Below are 14,063 nucleotides of genomic sequence, written 5' to 3' on the forward strand. Positions count from 1 at the left end.
AGAGGAGAAATGTGAACAGAAAGGTGTTTTCACTTGTTTTCTCCAGAGGTTAAGGCAGAATATTTTAAAAGGGCAGTTTTAGGATTTAGCGAGGGAATAAAGATATGTTTTGTCTGACACTTCCCAATTCATAGCCAACATTTATAAATGATTCTTAAATACTCTATTAAAGGGAAGAAAAAAACAAATGCCAGGAGCAACTGGCAGCCTTGGTAGATTAAGCTCTCATTATTGTAAATTGATATTTAAAGAACCTATTATCTTTTCTGTAAATATGCAAGAATTTCTCTGACAATTTCTCATCTTATACAACCACATATCATTAAAATATCTTCAATAAAACTACTGAATCTACAACAAATTCTTGGCATTAAGAATTTTAAAATCTCCCGACAGTGGGCGGAGGAAAAAATAAGCAGCATAATTATAATTCATTTGATTGCAAGTCATAAAGTAATTAAACTATTTAAAATTAAAAATTCACATCCTAGAGTGAGATTTAAAATAAATCAAAGTATTTACTGGTATTCAACAATTTTTTTATGCAATTGATCCTTCATTAAATAAAAGGCAAACGTGTTCAAAATAATTTTTGAATAAGGCAGACACATTCAAAATAGACATTAAACTAAACACAATTGGCCACCACTATGTGAAAAACCAAACGCTTTAATGAGGCTATCAAGAACAACATTTTCATTATTTCATTGGATACATTAATATCGATCCATAATATATAGTGGTATGGACCATACAGAAATTATTGCTGCATCCAACAGCAGGTGACTATTAATAACGTTACAGTACCAAGAGTCCACAAGAGACAGTCATTTGTAAGATTTCAAGAAATAGGGTTCTTTTTCTTTATATACTGTTTTCAACATCAACCTATCCCCAGTGCATTTCTTCACAAATATTAAGTGCATTCCTTTGTGCTTTTACTTTAGGTCTTTACAATTCCTATGTATTCCATTTGTTCTTATTGCTTTATTATTTAAAAACAACCAGAAAGAACCAAATGACCATGTGGGTTGTATGGTTTTTTTGGCAAAGTCAGAAGGTTTCGTAGTTCCATTGCCTGACCCAGAGGCAGTTGGATGATTTTGGCATTTTGGACACTCCATCTGGAAGCCCCACCGGAGTCCCAGTTCTGCACCCCAGAGATGGGGGGAGCGATGTGGGGCACTCCAAACCACCTCCTCTCGGCTCAACGAGTCCCGAAAACAAATCCACACACTATTTGGCAAAAAAAGAAATAAATAAAACCACCCCCCCATGTTGCAGTAATCTCCTAGGCTAGCTCACCTGCAACTCCCAGAAATGGTCTTTTAAGAGCGCAGGGGCACGGAGCAGGTGGTGGCAAGCCCAGGAGCTGCGGGACTCAGGGCAGTGGTACGTGATGCCATACTTTCTCTACCCAGAGCATTCTGGAAGGCTGCTTCACCTTGACCCTAGTCCCTTGACCGTGAGTTAGCCAACACTGCTTATTTTAATAGCCTTCAAAGCCAGCTAAGGAAAGTTAGAATCGTAGCATTGCAATCTTTGACCTCCGTCCCCAGCCCCCCACATAAATATGAAGAGAAAAATAGACAACGCTATGATTGTATCAGTGAACACTACGGTACAATTAGCTGTTCATGCAGATTTACATCACTATTCTAATAAAGAGAGCTATACAATTAAGGGGGTTGAAAGAATGGGAACTTATTTTCCCTACCCCCTTAAGTAATAAAGCTATAAAACTGATCATCAATGTTTCCAAGGATTCTCATTGCCCAACGCACATGGGAACTATGCAGTTGCTTATTTTCACATACGCCATCCATTCATACATGAGACAATCACTCCTCCTCTCTCAACCCTCCACCACCCATCACCAATTCACATTTGACATTTAAACACTGAAAGACAGAACAAAACACAACAAAAAAACCTCTTGAATAAGGTTTCCTGATGAAATTGGCACTGTCACTAAAATATATTTAATATTAAAAATATCTGAAGGGAAATTGGAAGCTCTTATATTGTCTACGTAGGCACCATGCTACATGTTCCTCTTGGCTATAGGTACCATCATGAAGCTTTCTCCTACGTCATATTTCAGTCAGTCAGTGCTAGCTCCCAAAGGACAACTGCTCAATTTAAGGCACTTCATTCTGAATAGATATGCTTCAAGCCACTCGTTATCCAATTGTAGGCTGTTCCTAAGAAACCCAATCCAATAGGCTAGCTCATAACGTATCACCTGGAGAAAACACCTGGGCCTTTTACGACATACACAGCACTACTGTTATTGCATAGGACTACACAAGTAGGTAACGCACTGAAACTAACTTTACAGCATTGCTGCTTGTTAAAACATTGTTATCAAGGAACAGTGATTTGCCAATACAGTATTTCTCTCAAAAAAAGGAAAAGTAAGGAAATAAAAAAATCAGCAAGGTTTGCTTAAATAATCACCAATTTAAATGACCATAATTGGGCATACTAAAGCTATAGTTATCCATGTCCAAGAATATGGCTATTTTGATGTCACTAAAAATAAATATGTAAGTTAATTTTCTCTAGAAAGTCTGGCTTTTGACCTATGAATACTACTCCTTAAGTGTGTGGAAAAAACAGTTCTGAGTGAGACTGCAATATACAAAATATGCACAAAAGCTCCCCTGAAACACAGGCCTGGCGGCAAAGTCTTCTTTCGTGAGTGTACAAAGGATGAGGAGAACCACCAGGGAGCTGTAAAAATACGGAAAACGTCTCAGTGGCAGATGCATCTTCTTACAAAAAAGTAATACAAATATAGTGAAAAGAATGGCGATATTAAGGAATCTGTACAAATCAAAGGAACAATAAAACGTAATGCAAAAAATAAAAATTTAGAAATATACACCAGTTTCTGTTTTTTAATCATAACCAAAAAGAATATTTTGAATTAAAATTTAAAAAAAAGTTTTACAGGAAAACCAACTTTCAGTGCTCCTCAATATTTTACTTTGGAGAGGATATTCATTTCCATTTGAAAGAAAATATAGTTCATGAGCAGTGGGCTCGCACCCATTGAGGAAGAGTGGAACCGGAGCTGGTAAAAAAAGAGCAGACGATGAGGTTCCACTTCAGAGCCCCCTCCTAACTCGGCCAGCATCGGTGGCACCTGTGTTTTCTAACCGGACAGTCCTCCGGGAAATGGCTATTCTATTTATGCTGCTGCTGTCTTTTATAGAATGTAATATTTCTTTCAATATTATAGTATAAAGATTAAACAATGTTTGAAGGGTACTGTATCTTTTAAGACAGTACCAATGAATCAATAGATTTACAAAATGGAAACAAGTTAGTATGGATTTTTTCTCTGTCTTTTTTGGTTGCTTTACATTCTTTCATTTAAATCTTACATTTAATCCCCAAAGGAAGTCACGGGATTTTAAATCTCTAACCAAGGTTCCCCTGAATAAAAATGGACAGACATTTCTCTGATGCAAAATCCCCTTGCTCAGAAAGTTAAAGTCCGTGGTGAATGCAGTTCACAGATACTGTACACGTACAGTACAATACTTTGGAGGCATTTGTAGTTGTAAAATAGAATATACAAGTCTGTGTCACAAAATTCTAAAAATAAAATATATCCTGGGCTATCGATAAAGCGTGAAAAAAAATTCATATTAAAGGAATATTTTCAAGAGAGCCCTGTCTGGGTCAATGGCTAAGGATTTGGGTAACTCTAAGAATCAAGACCGGGAGTCTGTGAGGCCGTGGAGCAGGGAGGATTTGCTAACACGTGTGCTCGGTCTCCTCCATACTCATGCTACTCCGCCGGCTGCTGGTTTTGGAAGCTCCGGGCGATACCGAGGACAGGAGCGGGTCAGTCACGCCAACAGGAGAGAGCGTATCGTCCATCAGGATGTCTTCCAGTTTGGAGCCCATCTTGCCGGGGACACTACTGTAGGCCGGGTGGCTCTCCGTCCCGGCTCCCAGGTTGTTGGTGAAGGTGATGGTGCCATCTGTGAGATCCAGGGTGGTCGTGCACGTGAGGTCTGTGTGATGCTGGAGCGGGTCTTGGTTGCAGTTCTCAAGGACCGGTTCTTGCTTGATGACGCGGTTCACCAACTCTGGCGAGCAGAGACCCATGGATGGAATGAGGGACAGGCCGTGAGCGCGGGCTTGTATTTCAAGTTCCTAAAACAGAAGTAAAAATCAGACCATTGAAGCAGAAATGGGGGGAAGAGGTATCAAAAGAAAAGCCGCTTGTTCTTTCAAATCAACAACTTCAACCTTCCTAGGAGGCCACAGCTAGCTGGCCTGGCCACCTGCTGCGGTCAGGGTCACAGACAAGGAAGCAAGCCTTCCGAGCGGTGCTCCTCCAGCGGTGAGTCGGGATCCACTCGGTGCCGATGGGTGTCAAAGCGTAGCATGTGACGCTCTCATTTAGTTTGCATATCGGGTTCTTAATACATTTTAGAAACAGAGACACAATCCCATAGATAATAATGCTCATGATGAGGTTACATTTGTTGTTGTTGTTTTAATCAGAAAGGAGCAATTTTGAAAAAGAGCCAAAGAAACATATGAAGTAATACAGCTCCAAGGTTTCCAAACTTGGTCCTTAAGTCCCCAGAGGGGCTGCAGTAAGCAGACAGGGCACTCGACAAAACTCACGAGACACACAGCGACCCCAGTGGGAGAGTGAGTGTGACCAGTCGCAGCCTTGGCCTGTGCTGCTTCCTCTTTGCTAACACGGCTCTCTGGCCACACAGCCCGTGTGAAGGCTGCTGTGGATGAGGAATGGACAGACGAGGGAGTTGGGGTCCCACCTGATGCCGGGGCTTGAGAAGCCCTGCGGTGCTCAACACGCACAGGTCCCACTGGTAACTGTGGTTATTTTAAAACTAAACCAGAATGCCACTTTTTCTTTCAATGCGGTTCCATTTTGCCAAGCAGTTACTAAGTCGTGAGGCTATAAATACTCAATTGCTTGTGTGGACATCACATGGTAGCACTGCTTGTGGTCTAGGGGTACAATGGGAAAAGCTACTTGAACCATGAGCTAAAGTAAATTTGGGGCTCTGGTATAGTGAGTCATGGCAAGGCACATGTGGCGAAGGTCTATCTACGCGAACAAAGGGCGAGAGGCACCCTGTAACCCATCTCACCAAGGCAAAGGAACATGTTTGTGGTTTTTATTGCACAAGAAACTTCTCCTCTGTAAGACAAACAGCTTTTGTTTGCTCCCCGCTGCATTTCCTTGCTGGCTTAGTGGGTTATGTGTTGGGCTGCTTCCAAGGTCAGCAGTTCAGAATCACCAGGTGCTCTATGGAAGAGAATGAGGCTTTTTCCTTCCATCAAGATTTAAAATGTCGGAAACTCACAGGGTTTCCTGGAGTGTCGTTGGGAATCAGAAACAACTCAATGGTAGAGTTGTTTTTAAGGATTTAAGCGAATTTTGGGAATAACGAGGGCAACAAATGTATAGATGTGCTTTACACAATTGATCTATGTATTGTGATGAATTGTATGAGCCCCAATAAATTGATTTAAAAAAAAATTTTTTTTTCTTCATCTATTTTCCTGGGGGTCAGTGACTTCTCCAGCCCACATTATCCAATGCCTCCGAAGCAGCTCTTTCTGTTTTCCTTTCTAGAATGAACCGGGGAGACCCCAGCCCACTCCCTGCTGAACATGTAAAATCTGTCTCAATCAATGTTTATGCTACCATGGCAATAAAAACAGTCATAACAGAGGATAAGTATGAAGCATGTCGCCTTGTCACGATCAGAGAGGTAATGGGACTCTCCACCACAGGACAACTTCTCAGCCTCTGCCCATGAGCCAAGAAAGGAGAGGTCCCTACAAGTCCAGGGCAGGTGACACTGAAAGTGGTTTGGCTGGAGGCAGCCCTCTCGGAAGCAAGCCTGTATGAACCAGGATGCCCGAGACACCGCACACGTATCTGTGTGCTCCTTCACACCACACCTCCAGAAACACAGGGCTCTCCGGGCATCAAGGGGAAGCCCTGGGTGATTTACTAAAATGGCAGTTCCATTGAGATTAAGGCTTCATGCTCTTTCTTCTGTGAACATTTCTGCATGCATCAGTTAGAGCGAAAATGAAAAGAAGCCCCGAGGTCCAAGCTGCAAACATTCAGACCTGTAAATCTACACACACACACACCCCCCACACACACACTAATAAGAATGACGCCCCACGCATGCGGTTTGCCTTTTCATAGAATAAAAAGTTGTACAAAGGGAGGCCAACACCCTACTCTGATCCTTTGTTGTTTAATTAAAAATGTGTATCAGTTGATTAAAGCATTCCTTGTAGTTCCAAATAACATGATGTATCGCATCACAAGAGCTCTGGCTGTTGGCATGGCAGACTGTCCCTGATGAAAACTGTTTTCTATGACATGCGAACGTGCTAACAACGGCTGCCTCATGCCGCCACTGGACGAAAACTAAGACCGGTTTGCAGGTATCACAAGAGCCGCATTTCATGCGCAGCACACGTCTGCAACCTTAGTATAACACAAGGCCCTACTTCTGGAGACTTCGGAATCATCGTGACACTGCAGAGCGGACCTCCGGGAGCGGTGTGCTTGCACTCACAGCTTTTGTGCGTGCCATGCTAGATCCGGGAGAGGGCGAACCTGCGGTTGCTAACTGAGGCGGCCGCCACCACCTGCCAGTCTGCTGTACCAGGGTGGCGTTCGCGTTCCCATGACACGGGACGGTACATCAGCAGTTCTTCAAATGCCAACAGGGTCACCTCTGTGGTGGCGAGGTTCCATTGGCGCGCCACTGAAGACAGCCTCGGGGGACAGGGTTGGTGATGTGTTTCGAGCACTAGCCATGGAGCCCTCCCGGAGGACAAGCCGAGACTGCCTGGCGGAGAGCTGGCAGGTGAGCCCTCTGAGTCGGAAGGCACTCAGAACACGTGGGGGGGACAGCAGGGGACTCAAGGATGCTGACAATCACACAAAGGACATGGGAGCAGGACGCAGCTTGTTCGGTTATGCTTACAGAAGGTTGCTGGGAATTGGAACTGACTGGACCCCACCACCACCACCAACAACAACCGATCAAAGATGCAGAGCGTACAATAAACCACAAAGCCAACAAAGGGGAAAAGGTAGAGGAAGACTTTTCAAATTCCACATAACCTCCTCTAGTTTACAACTCCGAGTCCCTGGTGGGGCAATAAACGCTGCACCAACGGGAAGGCTGGTGGTTCCAGGCCACCCCAGGCAGTCAGAAAGGCCTGGTGAAGCAATTCTGAAAAATCAGCCACTGGAGACCCTAAGAGCACAGTTGTCCTCTGACTGACCCTCCAGGGAAAGGAGAGAGGTGACAGCCGGCCGTGGGAGTGGGGTGGTGGAACGCGAAAAGGAAGAGAAACCATTACTATAAATGACTGGCTCTGTGAAATAAACTCCATAGCTGAATAACACGATTGGGCTGCTAGCACACTTGAATGGACTGATAGACCGCAGTTCATCCTATTATAACCTCCTCCCTCCCCACCTCCACAGGACTGAAGTTAAAGACACAAAAAACTCCAATTCAATGACTATCTTTGAGCGGCATATCCTTATGACAAGGCCCACTGTCCATCGATTTGGTCACAGCTCACAGTGACCCCGTGGACCAGAGAACAGTGCCCTGCCCGGGCCTCTGCCCTTCTCACAGTCGTTCGGTTTCGGCCCGTGGTGGCAGCCACTGGGTCCACCCCCGCATTGAGGGTCTTCCTCTTTTTGCTGACCCTCTATTGAACCAAGCATGAAGTCCTTCTTCAGGTGCTGACCTCTCCTGATAGCATGTCCAAAGCATGTGGGACACAGTCTCACATCTTCGATTCTAAGGAGCATTCTGGCGGCTGTACTTCTAAAGCAGATCCATTCATTCTGCCTGCAGTTCCCAGCATATTTTGTATTTGTCACCAGCATCATAATTAAAAGGCATCTCCACTAGGTGTCCCCAAGTTGCCCATAAGCAAGGACTGTCATCATAGCTAGTCCCCTAGCTTCTTCCACCTCCCAAGCCAGTAGCATGCAGTAACCACCACACCCCTCTCTGTGTTGTATTGCACTGGCTGGCACACTGCTGTGCTGTTAGAATCCACGCCACTAGTATTCCTGTTCCAAATACCAGCACGGACAGGAATGTAGAGTTTCTAGACTCAGACAAATTAGGAAGAAAAGTCTGCTAATCTACTTCCAATAATTAGCCAATAAAACCCCTAAAGATCCCAAGAGCACACTGTCCGGTATAACGTGGAAAGAACAGCCCGCTGGATTTCAAAGAACCTTGAAGTACACGGGGACTGACAAGGGCTCCACAGGGTGCAGACCGGGCAGTGCTTTGCTCTGTTGCTGTACATGGGCTTTCCATGAGCTGAAGCTGACCTGAAGGCAACAACGAGAAGCACGTAGTCAACATGGCAGCACGCAAGCTACAGACCTGGATTCTGAGCAGCAAATGCCGGTTGGCATGCTCCAGTTTCTTCTGTCGATTCTCAAGTTCCTTTGCACGTTGCTGCTCTCGTTGCAGCTTTCGAATATAGTCAACGGATGCTTTTAGGATGGTGCCCTTGTTCCAGCGCATGTCTCTGAGGAAATCGGAAGAAAACAGGGTTTAAGCATTGAGACTCATCCATGCAGCCAATGCTTGCCACGTACCAGACACGGTCACCATCTCTCATACATACTCTGACGTCACCCTCACCAGGGCCCTGGCACCGAGAGAGAATGCCCATGGCCTGACTCAGAGGTGATTCCACAGCCCCAAGTCACACAGCCCAGACGTTGGGGGGTCCGAATGTACATTTAGGCCTGTTGATTAGGCCATAGACTGAGACACCATTTTAAACTGCTATAATTAAAAACAGTCACATTTAGAAAAGTTATACATTGAACTAGGCGCCGTGAAGGCATACTGGTTGAGTCGGGCTGTGAAGTGCAAGGCCAGCAGTTTGAAATCACCAGGCGCTCTGCCGGAGAGATGCGGCTTTCTGCTCCTGTGAAGAAACGCAAGCCACCGAGCAGGTCTAAGCTGTCCTACAGGGTCACTGAGTCGGAATCAACGTAATGGCAGTGAATAGACGCTTCACTCAGCCAGATACTGTAAGTTACGAAAAGAAACAATAACTCATGACTTGACCGTAAGTTACGAAAAGAAACAATAACTCATGACTTGATTGCGTGTGGTATTGAGTGGCAGGCCTGGGTGTTCCAGTGAATAATCATTGAGAGGCTTATTTGACACCTCCTCTCTCTGTTTCCTCATCTTCCTCATCTATAAAATGGCAAGGCCACACGTGCAGGTCTGCTATAAATCCAAGGAGCTCCTTCAGGTGAGTGTGAGTTGAAAAGCTAAGAGCACCATCCAGATAATGGAGCAGGTGCCAAGGGTTAAGGGCTCACCATAATCATTGGAGTACCTTTAGACAGCACTTAGTATATGGCAGGGGCATGTATCTGTGTTTTGCGGCTCACTCCATCATGACAATCTCAGTAGGTAGGTACTAATGGTATCCCCATTTTACAGATGGGGACACAGCTCTCATAAGCAATTTGTGTGGCATCACACAGCTCGGAAGTGGCAAAGCCAGAGAGTCTGGGAAACTCAACACCAGGAGTCATGCACTAAGCCACTAGTAAATACTCTCCCTAGATGACTGATTCTTAAAAACGAAACCAACCAACAAACTAGACTATGTAAGAATATGCTATTCTTTTTTAAAAACAAATGAGAAGTATAAAGAACTCAAGTATCTTCCCTAAAGCCGTAGAATCTAATAAGGGGCTGGTTAATATTCAAACCCAGGCACCCAAAACTTGGGACACCACCACCACAGTGCTAGCCAACGTTCTCATGTACAGTAAATGAAGACTGTCATTAAAGTGAGGAGAGGAGCAGTTAAAAAGTTTAGAGTGCCCCAGAAGAAGAACTATTCAGAATGATTCATAATGATCTAAGTATAGTATCTTTCTATGGTGTTTTAATTACTCTGAACCCCTCTACAGACAAGAACTGATGATGGTAAAGACAATGACGATGATGAAAACAAACCATTTAAGGGATGGAGACTCACCTACCCTTAGCCGACAGATACTAAAAGCAGATCGGAAGTATCAGGTGGGCATGCAAATGGAGCGCCATTAAAACAACCGAGTAATTGATCCTCACAAGAGTTAGCTGGAGAACAAAACAGAAGTTCTCCCAAGAGTGGCAGAAGAACTGCCCCCAGAGAATCCTCTGGGGTTACACCCTGGGGACCAAGCAACAAAGATGGCAACTCGGGAGGTGTCCAGAGTTTCTCAGGGGGACAGGGGGCAGGGAGGGAGCAGCCTGAATGTGCTGCGCTGAGATCAAAGTCGCAGAAATTGGGCAGCCACAGAGAAATGGAATCATAATGAACCATGCCCCAATTAGGCCAAGTAGGTGTGCGCTCGTTTTGGAACACACAAGCAGCTACTCAAAGTTCGTATGAAATGGCTATTTCAATTAATTTGCTTGGATTTTGCATCCTTCCGAGATGAAATCAATCAAATAGATGTGTGGGCTTTTATGAACTTTCTTCTTTTTTTAATGAAAATGACTCTTTTAATGTATTTATTTTTCAAACAGAGGTGTGTTCGGATCCTCTCTGTGCAAAACCAGCAAAGGCAGACCTGGCCTGGGGGGAAGCGAGGGTGGGGACAGAGACCCAGAACAGCCCGACTGTACTGGCAAGCTCCAGAACCCTGGCAGACAAAACCACCAGACAGACGCAGTCCGTTGTATCTTAAGACAATGCCTGCAATCAAAGATCATTGTCAGTGCAGATTATAAACACAGGACTATCCTCACCCAATGGAGAGAGGAGATATGCAAATACGAGCTTTCGCTGCAGCCCCTTCGTTTATAATATGTTGCTAAAGAGAGTCACATGCTACAGTTTAAAGGAATCCGCTAACAAGTGAGGGCTGACAGAGAACAGGAAAATGGGAACTCAATTTCAACGAGCAAGCAAGACTGGCTGTAAGAAATGAAGGTCGCAGCCCCTTCTTGGGTAAATGTGTGCTGCAGCATTGAGATTCTCAATATTTCCAGTTTCAGAATGGCTTTCCTGGAAAGCTGGGAAAAACTGAATGTTGAAGATGGGAATAGTGCTTGAACATTTATCAAAACCGCCTCCGTGGGCGAGGGTGCCAAATTATTTGTCGCAAATTCCCCGACAATAATGTGAATGGCAAATTTAGTAAGCCTTGCATGGATAATGCTTGATTGCATCTTTACATTTTATCAGGCAGCTAAAAGGTCATATTCAAAGGCTAATTTCATACAAGGCCTGTGGGGGCCATTAAAGTATATACACCCCCTAGGCCCTGACTTTAACTGGGCCCATTTCTAATGGGAAGGATCCTGTGTGTGCTGTCCTATTTGCTGACAGAGCAGGTATCTGGAAGACTGGTAGAGGAGACATGAAAAAAATTATCTTCACAACTGTTCCTTCTGGGGGGACCAGAGGTTAAAATCGACATTAGCTGGCTTCTCCTTAATACATATATATTCAAAGAAAGCATCAAGCTTTTCAAAAACATGAACAATTAATCTGTTGAATAATGTTAAGCTTGAAGTTTCCAATATTTGTGCTTCAGCACCTACAGATACTGTACAAATTGAGAAGAGACAACACAGTTGCCTTTTCTTTTAAACAGCTGTTAAACTCTGTATTAGTTGTTCTATTGATTTTTCTCTTTTTTGGGAGGTGCTGGATTTCTTTGACAGGTATTTTCAGATTCCAAGAAACTGCTTCCTCACACCCAAAGCTAAAGACGGTGTCCAACATTCGGTGCATCGCCCGAGAAAGTTTAGCTCAATGACACTATTAAGCAAAAGAAGGGTGTAAAAATTATTGAGGGACCAAAGGGCTTGGGAAAAATTCTTTACTCTTTGTTAACCTAATTTTTTATAAATGAGTATTTTTTACCACATATGAAAAAAACACCACATTAAGATATGAAAAAATAAATGATGCAGATTAACATGCGATTGTACTCACGGATCATTTGACTTGGGAATCAAAGTACCTAGTTCTTTAATGCGGTCGTTTATGTTAAATCTTCTCCTTCGTTCAACTTCAAGAAAAGAGCACAGGAATCAGCTATTAGTAACTGGACCACATCTGCACCCGGTTCATCTCGTTCAAGGCATGTCTGTATCAACTTCACCAGGTCAGGCCTGGAAAATCTAAACCAACGCTCCCTCCCCAACCCACGTTTACCACATCCTCTGTACTAGGTAAGGAATATTTTACAACTGAAATGTAAAAGGCGCACCCCTTCCAAAGGCTTTTCTATCATTCATAAAGCCTCGAGATCTTAGAATAATAGTAACGTGTCCTATTTGATCCTGTAACAATACTGAAATCTGCAGCACGTTATAAAACAGTCAGAGGCACTGAAGCAAAGAAAGCAGTAGTGAACATACAGAAGTTGACCCTTCACCCTCTAGACCCGAGGTTAGCAAATTTCTTCGGCAAAAGCCCAGATAGTATTTTTGGCTTTGTAAGCCCAGGGGTACGACATAGGCTGTTATGCAGGTTCATACAATAACAAGAGAAAAAGTAATTTGAACAATGTCTATTTTTAGTAGAGCCCAATATTGTAAGGCAGTTCTACTCATAAGCATCAGGACACAGTGAAGATGCTGACATCGGGATTTTGAATGCTTTTCACATGTTGCACAAGCCATTCTTGCAGTGTTTCATCCCAACCATTAAAAACCAGTTAGCAAACATTCTTAGTTCACGGACCAGGCAAAAACCCCTGCCCTCGACCAGCATAGTCTAATAGAAATTTAGTGCAAGTTATAAATATAATTTTAAATTCTCTAGCACCCATATTAAAACAGTAAAGTGGTTACATAAAATATAATGTTTTACTTAACCCAATATATCTGAAATTATTGAACATATAACCAAGATAAAAATTATGGCCAGTTTATATTATTTTCTTCATATTAAGTGTTAAAATCAAGTATGCAAGGGAAACCACAAGCGTCCTCACACCTGGATCAATAAGCAACATCACGATAAATGGAGAAAATAATGAAGTTAACGAGGCTTTCACTGTATTTTACTTGGATCCATGGAAGTTGTCTTCAAGAAAGTCAAAGGCCATAGCGCATGGGGCAAATCTGCTACAAAAACCCCGTGTAAAGTGCTGAAGAGCAATGAAGTCTCTTTGAAGACGAATGCCCTCGTAAGCATATGAATAAGGAAGACTGAAGGAGAACTGATGCTTCTGAGTTATGGTGTTGGGAAAGAATACGGGATATATTAGCTGCTACCAGAAGGATGGACGATCTGTCTTGGTAGAATACAAGCAGAATGCTCCTTGGAAGAAAGGAGAGTGAGATGTCTCCTGTACTCGGGACACTTTTCCAGGGGTGATCAGTTCTGCTTGGGACCATGGAGCAGTACGCGGCCAGCAACAGGCTCAAACCGGACAACAGCTGTGGAGACAGCACCGGTCACTGGTCTGTTTAGTCTACTGTTCACACGAGGGGTCGGCCCTGACTGGATGGCGCTTGGTACCATCACCAGCATTGTACTCTTCCATAATACCGCAACCGGAACTAGCCGAATATCCAATATTTCACAGCCACACAGGGTTAGTGGCTATTGTATTGGATAGCACAGCCCTAAAACGTATGTCTACATTTTAAATATGCCATGAATCCTGATTACTGCATTTGAACTTCGTAAGTGCTATTGAATGGGCATACTGAACTGGATTATCACAGACTTAAAGGAGTGTGGAACAGCAAAGTGTATGAGGTAACACATGTTTCTAATTTATGTAGCATAATAAATTATAAATAATTTATAGTCTCATACATTGAGTGGAACGGTATATTTTATTTTAAAAATATTTCTATTTGGCCCACTCCTACTCCATACTTCTAATTATGCCATGCTTGACCAGTATCAACTGTACTTTCTCTTCACTGGGCAGTTATTTCTATGACTAAACCAGTTGAAACATAAAACGAATTCTTATCCATTTTTTATAAAATAAAAAT

At 43.5% G+C, this 14,063-nt stretch overlaps 1 protein-coding gene across 1 annotated transcript in view; it reads right to left on the reverse strand.

Moving 5' to 3' along the window:
- Window positions 1-653: 653 nt before the first annotated feature.
- MITF (melanocyte inducing transcription factor) overlaps window positions 654-14,063 on the reverse strand; it is a 36,133-nt gene continuing 22,723 nt past the window's right edge. Inside the window, exons 7-9 of the mRNA XM_013004604.2 lie at window positions 12,040-12,115; window positions 8,454-8,601; window positions 654-4,173 (exon numbers count right to left, since the gene is read on the reverse strand). Coding sequence (XP_012860058.1) covers window positions 3,769-4,173; window positions 8,454-8,601; window positions 12,040-12,115 — 629 coding nt within the window. The 3' untranslated portion in view covers window positions 654-3,768. The remainder of the gene's footprint in view (window positions 4,174-8,453; window positions 8,602-12,039; window positions 12,116-14,063) is intronic.

The sequence above is a fragment of the Echinops telfairi genome, unplaced genomic scaffold (assembly GCF_000313985.2).
Source record: "Echinops telfairi isolate 266 unplaced genomic scaffold, ASM31398v2 ScPeMD7_31;HRSCAF=116, whole genome shotgun sequence".
Classification (NCBI taxonomy): Eukaryota; Metazoa; Chordata; class Mammalia; order Afrosoricida; family Tenrecidae; genus Echinops; species Echinops telfairi.